The 18,435-nt window shown below is 36.8% G+C and overlaps 1 protein-coding gene across 1 annotated transcript in view; it reads right to left on the reverse strand.

The window, feature by feature from the left end:
* The window catches only part of REPS1 (RALBP1 associated Eps domain containing 1), a 43,616-nt gene extending 25,181 nt beyond the window's left edge, over window positions 1-18,435 (reverse strand). The window contains exons 1-7 of the mRNA XM_015822173.1: window positions 18,219-18,435; window positions 13,292-13,415; window positions 10,754-10,950; window positions 6,686-6,839; window positions 4,641-4,768; window positions 2,570-2,732; window positions 1,941-2,004 (exon numbers count right to left, since the gene is read on the reverse strand). Of these exons, the coding sequence (XP_015677659.1) occupies window positions 1,941-2,004; window positions 2,570-2,732; window positions 4,641-4,768; window positions 6,686-6,839; window positions 10,754-10,950; window positions 13,292-13,415; window positions 18,219-18,371 (983 nt within the window). The 5' untranslated portion in view covers window positions 18,372-18,435. The remainder of the gene's footprint in view (window positions 1-1,940; window positions 2,005-2,569; window positions 2,733-4,640; window positions 4,769-6,685; window positions 6,840-10,753; window positions 10,951-13,291; window positions 13,416-18,218) is intronic.

The following is an 18,435-nucleotide window of genomic DNA, read 5'->3' on the forward strand; positions in this document are numbered from 1 at the left end:
AATCCTAAGAATGCATGAACTCATGGAATGCTCCTACTGGATGAAGAGCAATAACCAATTAAAAAAAAAACTAATTTCCCCCATTTTTTTTTTAAAAAAAGAAAACCTTGAAAAATTCCTCCAAAGTGCTTACAGGTACTCTACACACAGAGGTGATGCAGGAGAATTATTAGAAAATGCAAACTGTCAAAAAGCATTTTCCATTCCTCTTTGCCAAAAGGAGTTTGTAATGTATCAGAATCCCATCTATTCACATAATATTAACTCAAAATATCAAAGTTGTGGCATTCAGTATTGTGGAAACCTTGAAGAGAACCCTAATTATCTGCTGTGGAAGAAAAGCTAATAACTATTTGACAGCAAAAGTTAAATCTGGACAACTATTTCTTAAAGAATGTGAAGGGAGCATCTTATCCAATGAAGCATTCAAAACACTTGCCTCTTTACACTTGCAGTGATAGATGGTATGGAAATTACATCAAACTGAGCTACTGTCTTTGTCTCTTAAGAGTCGTGATTAATTTGTTCTATTGATTGGATTGGAGCTAATAAATGTAATCCTTATGTAGTGATTGCCTTGTTTATTGTTTATTGACTGTTCAAAGTTTTGATAGTGATGAAAAAATAATTTTTCAGGACCAGTTATCGCATTTATGACCTTCACAGGTCTATGTTCGTTTTTCAAGCCATGCACACTTATACATAACCCGAACTAAACTGTTGTTTCTCTGTGTCACATTATATATGGATATATGCATAATTCTGTATTTATTTATTTATTTTTGTCATATTTCTGTAGTGTATATTGGAGGTGGTGACCCTTTGAGAGCTGTATGCAATGAAATTTCATTTTAATGTATGCCAACTAGTGTACATTCAAAGTGGTAATAAGGTTATTATTCTATTATTCTAAAGCAGGGATGTCAAACTCAATTTCATTGAGGGCCGCATCAGCATTGCGGTTGCCCTCGGGGGGCCGGGTGTGGCCAGGGCGGGTGTGGCCTACTGGGTGGGCGTGGACAGAATGGGTGTGGCCTATTGGGTGGGCATGGCCAACTCTACATCGTTCGCGTCAAGGAGGCCTGTGGGGGCCTGGGCAGGAGTGGGACAGATCTGAGGGTCTCTGGCAGAGGGGGTGGGACCGGGGCAAGTGCCAAGGCATGGTCCACTGGAGGAGCTTCACTGCCTGCTGAAACCCCTCCGTCGGAGCCCATCAAGCTGGATATGTGAAGTAGGCGAGGGCCATTTGCTGGCCACTTCCAGGTGATGGTGCATTTCTTCATTCTTCACAAAGGGTGACACCTCCCCAGCATGCACCCAGGGGGCGGGGCCGACACGGCAGGGGCCGGTTCCTTGCTGTTTCCAGACAGCCTTGTGGAGCTAAGACTGAATGTGTTTTCAGCATAGATGGCCACCACAAAATTGTACATTGGCTCCTGGCCGGCCTGGGCCAGGGCCAAGGCAGTGGGGGAAGTTCCCTCACTGTTTCCAGGATGGCTTCGCGGGCCACATGAAACCACTTCACAGGCTGCATCCGGCCCCCGGGCCTTATGTTTGACATGTCTGTTCTAAAGCAAAGGAAAGCTGAAGTAAGATCATAAGGTCAGTTGCAGTTTCACTTAGCAATCGCTTCATTTAACAATCAAATAGCCAATCCCAATTGTGGTCACTAAATAGGACTACCTGTAATTTGGATACAAGTATAAAATCTTATGTTTGTTTCCTTGGTAATTACAACAAAACTTAACATGAGATCATGTCAGATGGAAACTTACTCCTTGATTTTAATGGAAATGTGATTAAGCTTCTAAATTACACTTATTTTTAAGATAAAAGGTTTCAGTATAAATGGTAGTGTTAGTTGCTAGGCATTTCAGTTTTATTATCCAATAACTTGGGCTCTTAGAAAGATGAGTTTAAGTAATTATATTTTAACTTACCAGATGTGTGAAAGTTCAAGAATAGGAAGCTTTGATTTTGTAAAAAATTCTTTAGCTGCAGAACCTAAAAATATTAAAATTTATTTATTTATTTGTAAAATATATTGGCAGCCCATCTTACCCAGGGTAATAATGTTTGACTTTCAAACTAGAATTATAACCTCAATTGTAAATTTAGTATAAACTTTATCTATGACACAAAAGCTAGTGAGGTTTTAAAGATACACTAGGCTGGGGGCTGGGATCATAATGAGTTCAAAAACGCTAATGTAGCAAATCATTAGAAAACATTAAGCTAAGAAATTCACAAAAGCACTTACACAATATTTAATAGGCTGTCTTATGAATAAAGAATCCTCTCTATTAACAGAAGGACCTCTGATCTAGCAGAAATTAATACCAAAAGCTGCATGGAAATTTTTTGGACTTCTTTCCTTACAATCTCATTCCCTGGCTCAGTTTTCTTAAAGGTGCAGGAGAAAAGAAAGAACTGCTTTAATAAAAATTTTAATTACTACACGCCAGGAATCTCTTTACTGAAAATTGAACTATGTATGTTTTGTAAAATCGGTCTAATATTAGATAATTATACAATTATTCATTGTATCATATGTGCTTAAAAAGCTTACCTGGAATATATCCATTCAGATCAGGCTGAATAGTTTTAAACTGATTTACATAATATTGCCTTTGTTCATCTGTTATTTTCCAAGGATCGTCATAGCTACTTGACTGCCTACGAATTTCATTTGTTGTTGTAGCTGATGCTACAGTTCGTACTGTAGTCTGGTCCTGCAATAAAATATTTCTCTTCAGCATTTTCTGCTTTATTGACAATCAACAATTTTCTGTACTTATTTGCCTTGAAAAAGGAAACAATAGTTATTTATGAAAGTAGACTTCTGACTGGTGCTACCTGAGTAGAGCCATACTTCCCCCCCCCCAAATTATGACTGTGAGCTCAGCCATCTACTCTTTAGATCCATGCCCCTTCTGGCTAACTAAAACTGCCAGGGAGGCATCTTGTGGGAGAGCCCTTGTGGCAATGAATTATTCCTTGAGTAAGGTGATATGACCCCTGCCTAAGAAGCTACTACTAGATCACATCATACTGGACAACATTTGTCCAATATCTAATCTCCCCTTTTTTCCCAATCAGTATTCAGGCCTGGGTAGGGGATGGAAATGGCATTGGTGATGCTTTTGGATGATCTCTGGCGGGAGCAGGATGGAAATCCTTGGTCTGCTTTACCTCATAGCAACATAATCTCTTTGTGGAGAGGCTCTGGGTATTCTCTGAAGTTGATTCCAGTAGGTGGTGATCGGATAGAAGAGATCAGCCCCTACCCTGATACTCTCCCTTCTTCTATTCAACATCTACATGAAGTCACTGGGTGACATCATCTGTTGCCATGGAGCGTGGTATCTTCAGAATGCTGAGGATACCCAGTTATACCAATGGAGTCAATGTCTTATTCTGGTGCCTGGAGGCTATGGAAGCCTGAACAACAAACTTCAATGGAATCCTGCTAGGACTGAGTGAGTCTGGGTTTTGGGGCCCTCTGGCTCAAGCACTATGCCAGCTTTGGTACTTGGATTGCAGTGCCCCAAGCAGACTTAGCGCTCAGCTTGCAGTTCCTTCTAGATTAGTGACTCCTGCTCAAAGAGCAGGTGGCAATCATAACTAGGAGGGCTTTTGCACAGCTTTATGTTTGGTGCCCATATTTGGACCAGGAAACTATGCTCACAGTCACTGATGCCCTGGCCACCTCTCAAATGGACTACTGTAATGCATTTTACATATGGTTGCCCTTGAAGTGTATCTGGAAGCTCGGGCTGGTGCAATATGCAAAGGCATGGATAATGTGTGACCAGAACAGTACACATTACACTTCTGTTCTGTAGGTTGCACTGATTGCCAGTTTACTTCTGGAACCAATTTAAGGTGCAGGTTTTGACCTTTAAAGCCCTTTATGGCATGGGGCTGGGTATGAGGGACCACCTTCACCCAATTATGTCTCTCCATTGCATCAGGAAATATGCTGCAGGTCCCATCTAGAGTTTCGTCTGGTAAGAGATAGGCTTTATCTGCCATGGCACCCACCCTCTAGAACATCATCCCCAATGAGGTGAGATTGGTCCTATCCTTGACATCCTTCCCTAAGTCTCTTAAAGCATGGCTGGCTGGGTCAGCAGGCCTGGAGATCTCAAGGAAACGGTGAAATGCTGCATTGTTTTTAACATCAATTATCTCCATTATTTTATTATTTATATTGGTGTTTTTTAACTGTAGTTTTAATATTTGGATGTTATGATTGTTTTTACTGTAAGCCACCTAGAGTTCCTCTACTCTGAGATGGGCAGATATTTTTGACAGATAAATAAATAATTTGAAATGACAACAGCCATATAAGCAACATAATGTTATGGAAAGTGTGCACAGAAGAGTTTTAAAAATCAAAACACAAAGAAAAGCTGAAAGCTGGTTTTACAAATGAGTTTTAAAATTAAGATTCCTTGACCAAGAATCTTCAGTGCTACATGTTCAATGCCAGATTACATTCTGAGAAAGGAAGAATGAATTAGAGCTTAATCTTAAAAGACATGTGAAGACACAGCGCAAATCTTTAGCAGCAATATGAAAATGACTGACATTATTTGGAATGAAGCAAATAAAATAATACTAATAAAATGTCACACCTGGACAGAAGCAGGATGCATGGTTAAAATAGTACTGGTTGGTGTATTATCTGCAAAACTGACCCAGTTTTCTTGATGCGGTGGGGGTGAATGGCCAGACCACACTGGTTCGCCAGCATTACAGGAACCTAAAAATCAGAATGCATGTCAGTTTCAAAATCAGTATAACAATCTATTCAAGAAATGTCTGTGTTGAAATACTTTAAGAAGTTAGCTGAAACAGTGGTTTGGTCAGGGGCTTAGAAAAATTTAATGCAGGATCCTAATAATATAGGTTCAAATGAGATTTGAGCTCAACCACATACTCATATTAAGTGTAGTCTTGATTTCCTATTTCACATACTGATTTCAAAATAATTCACTCAGTAACTTGCTAATTGTGTTAACCATTATTACTACAAAGATTGCTTAGCAAGGCTTGGTTTCCTAATCTGTCTGGCAGACATGTTACAATTTGCAGTTTTCTAGCCAAACAAATTTGAATGTAAAAATTGGGCATCCCAAAACTGAATGTGTAACAAGAGGAGTGAATGAACTTAAGACTTAGTCCTAATAAACAAAACTTTAATAAAACAACAATATACTATTATAGATACTTTCTGTAATAAATATAAACCATGGTTGATTCTTTCACTTTTAACTAGATAACACACACACACACATAAACTTCAGAGTAAGTGAAAGTTTAGCCTTTGCTAACCTAGCAAGGCATTAATAGTAATGTTATTTACAGTTAAACAGATGTTGATATGGAAATTTGACACAAGCAATGTCTAGACTAAGATCTTGCTAAAATATTATTCTTATAGTCTGCTCAACTATTTGTTTAAAAATACAATATATATATTGGTAGAGAAAAGATGTGGATCCTCTTTAAAATACTTTTTCAAGTACAGTCCTTGACATACCCTAATGAAAGATTAAGTCTGGCTTCCCTTCATTGTAACTAACGTTCTCTTTAGTTAAAAATTAAAAGTGCCCTGGCAGTCAGATTTATTCAACTGTTTTAATAGATACATGAATGAGCAAAGGGAAAAACCAATGTACTGTATTCCTAGTAAAAGCCTGTAGTACTGCTTTATAATCCCTTTATAATCATTCTTGTCCCTCCAATCTTCCTACAATACTCTTCTTACTATTGTGGTGGCCGATTTAAAATGGATCAAGTACTGTTCAAAGGCCAAGACATCATAGCACTAGAAAAACAGTATAACCAGAAGTGTTACTTATAATAGTTAGTTATTACTATAACCAGAAGTGCTACACCATTTTTTTTCTGTTTCCTCTCTCATCCCTTCTCTACTCCACAGACATGAGAGAGACACAGATCTCACACACTTAGTGTGTGATGACTGATTGATTAAAGCCACACCTCTGGAATTACAGGAGGAGCATGGATGACTAATCCTGGCATATTCTCTGGGGTCAATAATAGTTCATGGCATGCATACAGATAATCCCAAGAGCAGCTGTCTTCTCCACCCCCACTCCTACCCAGAATCCAGTATGGTTTCCAAACAGCGAAGACTATGCAGGGCCAAATAAAACAAGGGACTGGCACATGATAAAGTGGGATGACTGGTTATTGTCATTTATGAATTTTTCAGCAAAAGGTTTAGCTTCCCTCAGTACACAAATAGCCAAGAAGAATACAGTATTTGTGCGATATTGAACTATTCAAGTGCAAAAAAAAGTTGAAGTACTGAAGAGTCAAGCATCATGTGGACACACACTGTAGAGATCCTTTGAAAATAAAGAGCCACCGGACAATGAAGAGGATTGTCTGATTTCTCAGAAGGAGAAATGATGGGAGTTTGCATTGGTGCAGAGCAGAAGGTAAGGATTATTTATCACTAGGGTCGGTGCTGCCTGAAGTGTACGTATTCAAGACATGAAGTATGGTGAAAGTAATTTCTGTGCATATCACCTGTCCACCCCAATCTAGAAACAGGCTACCTCAAATGCCTGGAATCCCTAATTAGTTATTAAATTGCTGGACAGGAATTTCATAAGCCCAGACAACACTAGAAGACATTTCTTAATACCTGACTGTGCTTCATTAAACGGAGCCCAGAAAGGTCCCTGTCCAGCAACACATCGCTCGTTATTTCCTCCACTAGGATGGCGGCTGTGTTTCCTCCACGAATGGGGAGAAGTTGGTGGAGACTGTTCCGGTGAAACGACTGGAGATGTAGACTCCTGAAAATAAAAAAAAACCCATTAAGTACTGAAACATATTTCTAAAACAAATCACTGTTCTTGGGTGAAAACTAGCGGAACAGAGAATGGATTTCTGTTTATACAATCTCTTCCCTTCCTTCCATCCTAGCTGAACCAGGTTACAGGTAGCCCAAGTGACTTACAAGCGGTGCTTGTACTTACAACGATTTCAGTGTCCTGCAGACACGTCGTTGCCATTTGTAATCTTCCCAGCTGACTTCCAACAAGCAATCAATGGCGCTGCCAGCAGGAGGTTGATAGTTGTAGTCTCGCTTAACAACCACGGATGATTCACTTAACCATGAATGATTCACTCCACTTAGCGACTACTATCACTAACTGGAGTGGTCACGTGTAGTTTTCCTTAACAAGTACTTTACTGGGTGACAGATTTGTCAATCCCAATTACAGTCATTAAGTGAGGACTACCTGTATGGGGGTACATGGGGAGCTTCAGGGAATGAATTCTTTTACTCCTCTCACTTTATCTGCAGAAACTGTTTCTGCTACTGAATATATGAAGCTGGATTTCACCCAAGATATAATTTTATTAGAATAGGTTAACACATTTTGAAAGGGACAGGTCCTATCTTTTTTATTGCAGTACAGCATTACATGAATAAATTAATATCTCCTCATCATTGAATAATTGAAATACTCCTCCACACAATGACAGACGCAACTTATTAAGACAATAGCAGTTGTCAAAGATTTTTGTGGAATCAGATTTAGTTCTCTTTATTGAGAAACAAACGAATGAAACAAACAAATAAAAAACTACAGGGAATTACATGCTGGGTGAAAAGTCACGCTGCATGAACCAATTACCACTTGAGGCTTTTCTCTGCCCCTTTTCAAGCAAAATCTGCTCAAAAGATTGGACAGTCCTTTGAAGCAAATGTTAAAGGTATGACAAGGAAGGGAGAACTGCTCTATTCTCGCTTTGTTGATGAAAACCGTTCTGACAATGGATTTTACTCTGTGTACAGGAAACATTCACCAAGGATAGTAGTTTGTAATTAAAAGTCCTGCAGACATAAAATCTTCAGAAAAGTTTCTCATGCTCATTTACTGCCGTTCAAAGCTGTCTGGTACTCAATAGACAGGGTTATCACTACATTTTTTCAGCATTTATTCTCTTATTCCAACTGTTCTCCCCCACAAATGTGGGGGAGAGGTGACAGGAAATACTCTTTTAAGAATACCTTTCGGTTAACACAATCTCTGGATCAAGCCCAGCTTGTTCAGACATGTCTGATTCCAAAGCATTCAGTAACAATATATTATATATGGTACTTTTAATGGAATTATATTACATGTTGTGCTGCCAGCACCATATCCAGAAAACAGTTGTTGTTGTTGTTGTTGTTGTTGTTGTTGTTATTATTATTATTATTATTATTATTATTATTATTATTATTATTATTATTATTATTATTATTATTATTATTATTATTATTATTTATTAAATTTATATACTGCCCTATCTCCCTTACGGGACTCAGGGCGGTGAACAGGCGATACTAAAAACCACGATAAATATACACAAGTTTCTGTTCTAAAATCAAATTAAATAACAGGCCTGTTCTAAAAACACCCGTTCTAAAAACAGTTGAATGCATAATTTTAATACAAGTTATAGTCTGTCAACTCTATGATAAAGGTTTTCAGTTGAAGGCAGTCAGATGAAAAGTAATCAATAAAGCCTGCCTATATTTAGCAATCTGTCCTAAGCAAGGTAAACAACTTGGTCAAAACAGTATTACTATGGATACATGAATTAAGGCTGTGCAAAGCCTTCCAAAGAGGTATTTCTCTGTGTGGGAACATATAGGAAGCATCTTTCCTGAAATAATTAAAACAATTGTTTACAAGAATTGCATGGAAGGTAATCCCACATCTTTGCACATGCATACATGGACGTCCATTTTGCTTCACTTCAGCCGCTGGAACTTATTGACCCTATATGCTTACTGCCAATTATTTTCACTTTTTTCCTTGATTTTTAACTTGCTTTTTCTCCCTGATGTTGCATCAAGATTAACTTTCTTTAAATTAAGTCAAGTAAATCACAGATGGCAAATCTTCACATCCAAACTGTTCCTGAGATCAGAGATCTGGACCGACCTAATTCTATGCAGATGATTGCAGGTTTCTAATAATTCCTCCTTACAAAATATGTCTCAAACCAGGTGTGTCTAATTTGCGGCCCAAGGGCTGCATGCAGTCCTTCCTGGACAGCTAATAATGTGGCACCTCAAGATCATAAAAATATATAAAAAAATAAAGGATGTTTGATTTGTATACACATTAACTATATTATATATTTTATATGCGGCCCAAGTCAATTTCTCTTCGCTCACTGTGGTCCAGGCAAGGCAAGAGATTCGACAACCATGTCTTAGACCTTGACACATTTAATGCCAACTAAAATGGCACTCCAGATCAAGAGAGGACAGACTGCAACCTCTCAATACAAAGGAGATAGCAAAAGGTTATTATTACTCAAATATATGGATAGCTGTAAAATGGCATTTAAAATAGCAGTTAAATGTATTGCTTAAACAACAGAAAGATTAGTGCTTGAAATCCCCGGATGGCCTTCCATATCTAAGGTATGGTCTGATACTGAATAAACCTTAAACCTGACTAGTTGCCAGAAGTAAACGCTGAAGCCGTATGTGAAGGAAGTACATATCTGAATAGTTGAAAACCAACCCATCTGAGATTTTGGAACTGTAAGTCCTGCTACTCTAAACTATCCAGAAGCAAATAAATATTAATTTAAGGCCTTCAGAATTAAGCAATGAGATTCTCGCAACTGGTACAATTGTTACCATATCAACTTGCGCTTCTGGACAATTTTCATAGTTAGCCGCACAAAAAATATTTTGCAGTAATCAAGACATTAGCTACAATGAGACATTTTATACACCCAAAGTTCTGATCAGCAACACAACTGAAGCTACTGAAAAACACTCCTTGATACAGGAGTTCCCTCTGCATCTACACAATCACCCTGTTCACATACTACTTTGGTTCAACAATACGGGAAAATGCAAGTGTTTTCAATACTGCACTATGTATAAAAAGGAAAAACCAGAAAAGCTGAAGACCAATCTACAAATTAGCAATCGAAATATTAATCCTTGCTAAATCCAGTATTTAATTTTTTAAAAAAAAAATTGCACAAATGTTCAGCAGAAATTGTTTAGAAAAATAATTGTAGAATTCCTGAACTTCTCATCTCTTTCAAATTAAAATCGAATCTAGAAATAAATCCACAGCTCTGTTCCCATTTTAAACTGTCTACTTATCTCCAGATTATCTTCTATATACCATTGTATTTTCAAATAAATTGGAAGAGACGAAGTCCAAACCTTCCATATTTAAAGTCTCCTGCCTTGAGCAGGGGGTTGGATTAGAAGACCTCCGAGGTCCATCCCAGCCCTATGATTCTATGTTCATATTTAAGAGCATATCATTTCCTAGAGTAGCTGGAAAGGGCACACATGCAAGGAAGGGGAAAGGAATCTGTTCAGTTAGCACTATCTGTTCTATTGGAAGGAATATGCTAAGTTTGGTCGTACAAATATTAAAGTATTTTATTTTATATATATAAAAAAATAAAAATTAAGCTATGTGATTGTGTGAAATAGAGTAAAAAAGAAAGACTAGTTTGAGAAGGAATCTACTGAAAACCTTATTAAATTTGAGATTCTAGGATAAAAATCATGGAATCTATTTTTCCTGATACACAATTTCTTAGACAAATTAAAGTAAATCAAAAGTAGCCAAACCTGCGACTATTGTTTTTTTTTTTTTTTTAACTTATCACAGAACTAGACATGAAAGACTCACGTACCCCTAAATCAGCCTCTAGATTTCATTACCTGTTGATCTGTAGATGGACGTTGCTGAACTATATCATGGCTCACAGAGCCCTTTTTAGCTTGTATTCTGCCTGGTGGAGGAGGAATTGCACCTGAATAGGAAGATGAGTTATCAGCATCTGAAGAATACAAGGATGAATGCCTTAACTCTTGCTCATTCTTTGACATCACAAATCGGGGCAGGGGGAGGTCTTTGACTGTCAAAATAAGATGGCATGGGTTAAGAAACTTATATTACAAAATTCCGTTGAGTAGTGAATTAAAATATAATTTTAATTTTGAGTTGTTGCTAAAATATTTTGTTAAATCGTATTGTATTACTATGAAAATAAGTAAGATTGTGGCAGTTCAGTTAAAATCCAAAGAACAATTATCTTTAGTATCGTATTTTCAAACATAAAAACATCAATACAGGTAGTCCTCGACTTAGAACAGTTCATTTAGTGACCAGTCAAAGTTACAATGGCACTGAAAAAAGTGGCTTAGGGCCGTTTTTCAGTTATGATCTTTCCAGTATCGCCATGCTCACGTGATCAAAATTCAGACCCTTGGCAACTGGTTCATATTTATGACTGTTGCTGTGTCCCAAGATCATGTGATCCCCTTCTGTGACCTTCTGACAAGCAAAGTCAATGCAGAAGCCAGATTCACTTAAGAACCGGTTTCCTAACTTATTTACTTAACAACTGAGGCAAGAAAGGTCATAAAATGGGCAAAATTCACTTAACAAATGTCTCACTTAACAACAGAATTTTTGGGTTCAATTGTGGTCGTAAGTTGAGGACTACCTAGAAAATTTAAATATTTTAATAGGAATAATTTATTTTCAAAATGTCTTGAAACTTTAAACACATCTCTTTAACATACACATTTAATATTTTGTATTTCTTTTTATCTAGAAACAAACAGAAGGCATTTAATTCATAAATATATATATACAGGAGTGCTGTAACAGCAAGAAGCTTCCATACAGAAAGAAAATGTAATTCTCCATACAATGTACATACATATGTAGTTTATGATCATTTTTGTCAATAAATAAATGAACAAGTCTAATGTTTTTGAATCATTTTTGTAATTGGGTTCTCTTGACCTAGTTTTAGGACTTGTGGGAAGAAGGGATGATGTTTTAAGTCACATTTATGCAAAAATATCAAAAATTCAAAAGGATCCACAAACCTTTAAGAACCACTGTACTGTATGTGTTTGCATCTAAACAATAAGACATGGTATCTTAAGTATCATAGTAACTTAGCACTGAGCTTACTGTATTAGTATTACAACTTCCCAAATCCAAATTTAAAGCATTTTAAAGCAATCTTGACCAATCAAGCTGGTGAACCTCAGGAAGAGAATCAAAATAGTTTCAACTCAGATTCATGGAAAAGCTTGCATCTATCAACTGATGTTTATTTTAAAAGCAAGCTCCCAAGTTTGAAACGTGTAGTGTTGCAGCTATCCCCCTACACCCAATAACAACTTTTTAAATATCGGTATTTAATCCATTGCAAAGTTTTTGATATATAATGAACTATCACAATATGGGCTTTCCGCCGGATAATTCCAAAAGCACCTCAAGCCCATTACAGCATAATACCTGAGCAGCCACGTGTTAGAATGCACACAAGTTTTTTCTGCTTGTGCTTCCCCCCCCTCCCCGCTTCTATACTTACTGACAGTGAATTGAGAAATCTTACCAGGCATTACTATTTCATTCTTTTGTAGGTTCACTTATTTATTCCTATTTCCCTCTACGGGAAAGGGGTGTTGTCTTACCTGAACGCCTTTTCCCAGTACGGAGATGGAGAATCCACCAATGGGTTTTCTTTGTCTGCCTGCTCTTGAGACCAAGTAGCCAAACTTGATACGCCCCCTCTTGCCAGGAGATCCAGTCTTAACTTGGTCTCAGCTCTTGAAAGACGTTTCAGGTTTGGCTCTCAAGATAGCAGGTTAGAAAACTCCATTGGTGATTCTCCTTTATCCTCAAAATTTCAAACCTGAAACGTCTTTCAAGAGCTGAGACCAAGTTAAGACTGGATCTCCTGGCAAGAGGGGGCGTGTCAAGTTTGGCTACTTGGTCTCAAGAGCAGGCAGACAAAGAAAACCTATTGGTGGATTCTCCATCTCCGTACTGGAGAAAATAAATAAGCACCGACTTTGAGAATAAATTAAAATAAGTTAAAATGAAAATCAGGCCAGGCTGTTTGACATTCCTTTTCACATTAAAAACAAAATTCTGCATTTTCCCTTACACTTAAAAATGCATGACAATCTTAAGACTGAAAGGTTTACACATATAAGTTATATGTTTTACATACATGTAAGAAGTCTAAAATTCAGCTTTCTTTTGTAGCTCAAGAGCTGGAATTCTGTGATTGTTCCACTTTCTTGTGATAGTAAGAACACTAACACAAGTCATGTGTGAGACACTGTTTTATGAGTTCCTTATTTCATTTTTGAGGAACTAGGCCAGTAATATATCATAGTCAGACAACAGGCATATTTTAAATTTGATTTTCATATTATTTCAAGGCTTACCAGAATTTAAACTTTCCATTCGTAGTGGAAACCCAGACTGAGCCACTGCAACAAGTTTCAAAGCAATGTAGAATTGGCTTCTTCCAAAGTATCCAAGTCTAGTTGCACCACAAAGTTCCATGATCTACAGACAGATCAATATACATATCGTGAGATTGTATCTGTCTATAAAGCTTAGTATGAATATATGCATTCTGTCAAAGGAATAAATAATTCCAAAATTCAAAGTTAATGACACTGAGCCATTTTTCAATAACTATATATTATAATAAGACAGTTTTGCAATGCATGGGTGCATATTACTTATTGTTAATTTCTTCATAGATAATATGCATGCAGCACTGCAGAATGTAGTCATGCATTTGTAACTGTAATGAAAAATTTGGCAATTTTAAATGCACATTTTAATAGCCATTGATTCAAAGAAAATAAAATCCACAAGGAGGGATGAATGAATATCTATAAGAGACTGCCATCATATGAATGTTCACTTCAAATTGCAGCCCTGTGTTTAGCAACAATTCTGTTCACCAATAATGCAAAAGTATTATAAAGTATTAATTTCCTAGTTTCTGTTCAATATTTAACATAAATATGCTTTATGGTACTTAATAGTTCATATTCCTGTTCAGTGAAATATCCTAATTTCCCCAGTTTGAATATTTGTTACGGCAATACATTTTGCTGTTTCCACCAGAAAAAGAACTTCATTTTTATTAATTTCTGTAAGAATCTCAACTTCAGTTTTTAATCATACATTTTTCTGACTGCAGCATGCTGTACAAGCAAATCTATCAGAAACAATCTGTAATGATCTGACTGACAGTATCAACATCAAGTCAATTAGCTATGGGAACCATTACTCCTCAGCCAATTTCATTGAAAATTTGGGATGAAGCATTCTGGAACCTGTTATATCAGATAAAAAAACTGGGTACTCAAAACCTGAATTATAACATTAGTAATAAAACTGATGCAGTTTGATTTAATTTAATTTTAAAAGGTTCCAGTACACACAGGAAGGTTTACCTAGATAAATATACATACAAACTATATAATAAATTGAATATAAAACAAAATGGTCTTCCAATGCAACATAAAAAAGATGGAATACAAATAAAAATATCTCTTGCTGTGGCAAAATATATTGCACAGGCTTGTCCATTCAGTCATCAGGCATCAAGTTCAATCTGGATGAGTTTTTATTTTAGTTAAGAAATACCACTGAATTCCTAGAGACAGCAGAGAAAGGACTATCTGTGAGAGGTGTTTATTTTAACGTAATATCATGACTACTAGACTACAAGCAATCCCTCTTCTTGTGTAAGTTTAGTCTCTGCAACAATTTGTACAAAAGCTGCAAATGAATGTATAATAACATTGCAGGATTAGGCACATTAAGCAAGATTAATTCAATCCCATAAATTCCCACAATATTTTGGGTTGAAAATTGAGATAGCTATGTTTTTTCCGACTCTAAACATAGCATTGATTCAAAGTTTCTTCATTAGTTAGTTGATAAATGCTTTAAAGACAAAAAGTCCCTGAGTAGGTAAGTTCTTCATATTCGTGAACTCCTTTTGTAATATGTAAAACATACATATTAATTGTATCTCAATTTAGGGTAACTATATTTATATTCTAGATTTTTTTAAAAAAAATTGTTAGGAGAAACTTAAGACAGTAGTAACTGAAATATTATCCCAATAATTGCAAGAAAATCTATGCTATTTAAGTATAACTCATAAAGTTCAAGTTCAATTAATAGCAGCTAAACATGATACAGCATTTTAAGTGACTACTTATTGCATCAGATGTACACATAGCTGAACAATTTTCTAAAAATACCATTAAAAGAAATTCTTCACATTTGAACCTTAAGGTAAAAATTTGCTTTTACATACATTAAACAAATGTGCTTTTACATACATTAAACAAGTTAGGGAATAGGCATACCAACCATGGATTCTGGAATTTTTTCCAATCCCCTAACAATAGCTCTGTCGTAATACATCCTAAGTAGGGGGCTTAGGATGGAAAAGCTGGAAACATTGTGAGACATTTCTCACTATCTTTCTTATATAAATAAATTGGGCAATTTTTGTCCCTGGATATTTTTCTATAAAGTTCTTAGACCTTTTTTGGGACCTTTTTTTTTTTTAAGACCAGAGCTTTCTTTTATCAGCTTCTCCATCCCTACCAGATGTGGTTCAATTTTCAGAAAGACAGTCTGCTAATGAACAAACAAATGGCATGAAGGTCCAGTTGCCTTTACATAAAAATGGAATGTACACATTGTAATATACTCCAGAGAAATTTAAATACAATTTTATACACTTCTGTCCAGCAATCACTCCATAAAGTTAATCAAACGTTTAAGCTATCAAGTTCTAATAGAATACATTGAACTTCCTGCTCACATGAAACTGCCTAAGCTTTCACTACATTTCCTTCATTGAATAGAAAGGATGGACACTTAACTTGACCCAATTTTTGTTTTCCATAATTCCTGTTTTGTATTACTGATAGGCTAAAAAGAGATATACCCTTATTTATTCCACTGGGATTCTCTGTTAATAATTTTTCTATTGCATGCTTTCTTTTCAACTAGATTCCAAAAATGGAAGTTAGTTTACATATTGATAGTTCACCTTATTTAGAACTGGATCTTAGGCGATAACTGGCCATGTATCAACAGTAAAACAGTATTTATTTAGTGTTTCTCTCCATTTTGAGTACAAGCAGAAACCATATAAAATACTACAGCAATCAGCAAAACAATCACTACTTGAAGAATTATTCAGCTAAAAATTAACTGTATTATTATGTAGGCTGCTGGACATTTATGCAATATGCATTACAATAGGAGAGTTAAAGTTAAATGCAACATTCTGAATCAATACAGGAGAAATTCTAATTTTCGGGGGGGGGGGTGTCAAATTGTGTCAAGCGTTTGTCCTATGCCACTTCTGAATTTGTTTTACAAAGTACACAATTTCCCATTTCAAACTTTTAAGAACTTCATTGTAAACAATTAAAACGCAGCAGAAATGTATATGGGGACACAATGCTACCTTGGATAGTGATAGGCAGCCTACTTCCCAATTAGATGATATTCTTTTTACAGTATGACCAAAAGCAAAAGATTGTGGAAGATACAGTCCAAAATACTTAGAGGGCATCTGGCTATATATGTGGACTTAAAAGGTCTAAGTGAAAAACTGCTTAAAATGTTCTTAAAAACAAAATCAGGTGTCCCCCTCAAAAGAGAGGAACTATATTTACAATGAATAAATACAAAGCAATAAACATAAGTTACAAATCTTCGTAATATAAATGCTTTAATTCTGATAAAAGTGATAAGCTAGAAAGTAAAAGCAAACAGAAGAACATATACAATGTGCTTGAATACTGACAGAATTGAGTCTATTTTGACAGTTACAGAAGATGTAGATCTCATTCAAGTGTAACTAAAACTCAAACCCCTTTTAACACAACAATTGTATTCATGAGCAAATATAGCAAGTTTTGTCAAAAACTTATCTTTTAGACATGTTCCAGTTAGTCAAGATTCAAGGCCATGTCTATTTCATACAAGGGGCAAAGCAGTCTTAATACAGTCTTCTCTACTTGTTTGTTGGCAACAGTTGTGTAATACACAGTTCAGGCTTTCAATAGATTAAAACAATGTAACACAACATCTACTTACTAACCATATCATTAATAGATAAATTTGTTTTGCCTCATGAGAGTCCTGCCACACATGCTGAAATACAGTACACTGCCTGCTTTTTATTTGTTCAAGTGAAGGAAATAATCAGTGACTGTCCAAAAGAGTTGGAAGCACTAATTGTCACTAACCTATTTCAGTGCCTTAAATTTTCAATAACTTCAAAAAGAAGTTGGGCTGCATTCTACACTTAATAAAAAATAAGGCGGCGATACAGGTTAATGACAACTACTGCTTCTTACACTTTTGGATAGTAATCAAATGATGATGATCAAGTCACACCTATGACTACACACTTACAAAACCCAAATGTTTTTGTGCAAACTAATAAAATGAACTAGTGGAATAAATAAAAGATCATATCAGATTGTTAAAATAGTATTATGCCACTTTCTATGAAATATTTAGTATGGTTCAACACTCCCAGAAAGAATCCAAGAAAAAAAAATGAAAGCAGCTGCACTAAAATTAATTTCAAAACATACATTCCTAACTATAAGGTACACTTTGCAAGTATACCGAGCTAAGAAAGCTCTAGTCTAAAAAAGCATCCACTCCATACCATGAAACTGTGTCCAGTAATTCAGAGTACCAGCACAACAAAATTAAAAGGATTACCACATAGTTAGACTGAATACTAGTGAAGCAGAAAAAGGCAAAGGTTGTTTCTGTGTTGCCTTTAAGTACTACTTCCACTCAAAAGTTATAGGAAAAAGCCTTGCAGTTCTAAATTCCTTGGAAACGCCTATCTTCATATCCAGTTTCCAATTAAATTGTCTCCTTATTTTACTTTTGCAGAAGACTTCGGGATTTAAATTAAAAAAAAAAAAAACCCAACCAAGCGATTAACGTCATACCTTGCGTTTTGTCGTAAATGCTGATCTTGCACTGGGAAACAAGAAGTGCAAAAGTGCCCGAGCCTTGTGCTGCAACCCAAGAGACACCACCAGCTTGTACCGCCTCCCTCGCTGGTGCATTTTCAGAAATGGACCCGCTTTTCCTTAAAACATTCCCTCCCCAAGCGACCCTCCCGCTGCAGCTGCTGGGGCTCAAAAGCCTCGAGGGGAAGCAGGAACTCCCCGCTGACGCTTCCCTAGCCGAGGCCCCCCGGAGGTCAAGAGCAGCAGTCTGGGTCGCCTTCGGGGAGAAGGGAAGGGGGCCAGGTGGAAGGGAGACACGGAGGCGGAGGCGGCTTACCTGCATGACTATCTCGTTGGGTAACTGCGCGGCGCGGAAAAGCTCCAGGACCCGCCCGTTGGACGCGACTTTCTTGGTGCTCTCCGTGTCGCAGTAGGAGAAGAGGTCGCAGTAATAGCGCTGCTCCGTTTCACTCAACGTTAAACCCTCCATCTTACACCGGCCCTGCCCTGCCCCGGGGATCGATCCTACAACTGGGTGGAGTGAAGGAGGGAGC

The sequence above is a fragment of the Protobothrops mucrosquamatus genome, unplaced genomic scaffold (genome assembly GCF_001527695.2).
Source record: "Protobothrops mucrosquamatus isolate PMUCROS unplaced genomic scaffold, P.Mucros_1.0 scaffold1485, whole genome shotgun sequence".
Classification (NCBI taxonomy): Eukaryota; Metazoa; Chordata; class Lepidosauria; order Squamata; family Viperidae; genus Protobothrops; species Protobothrops mucrosquamatus.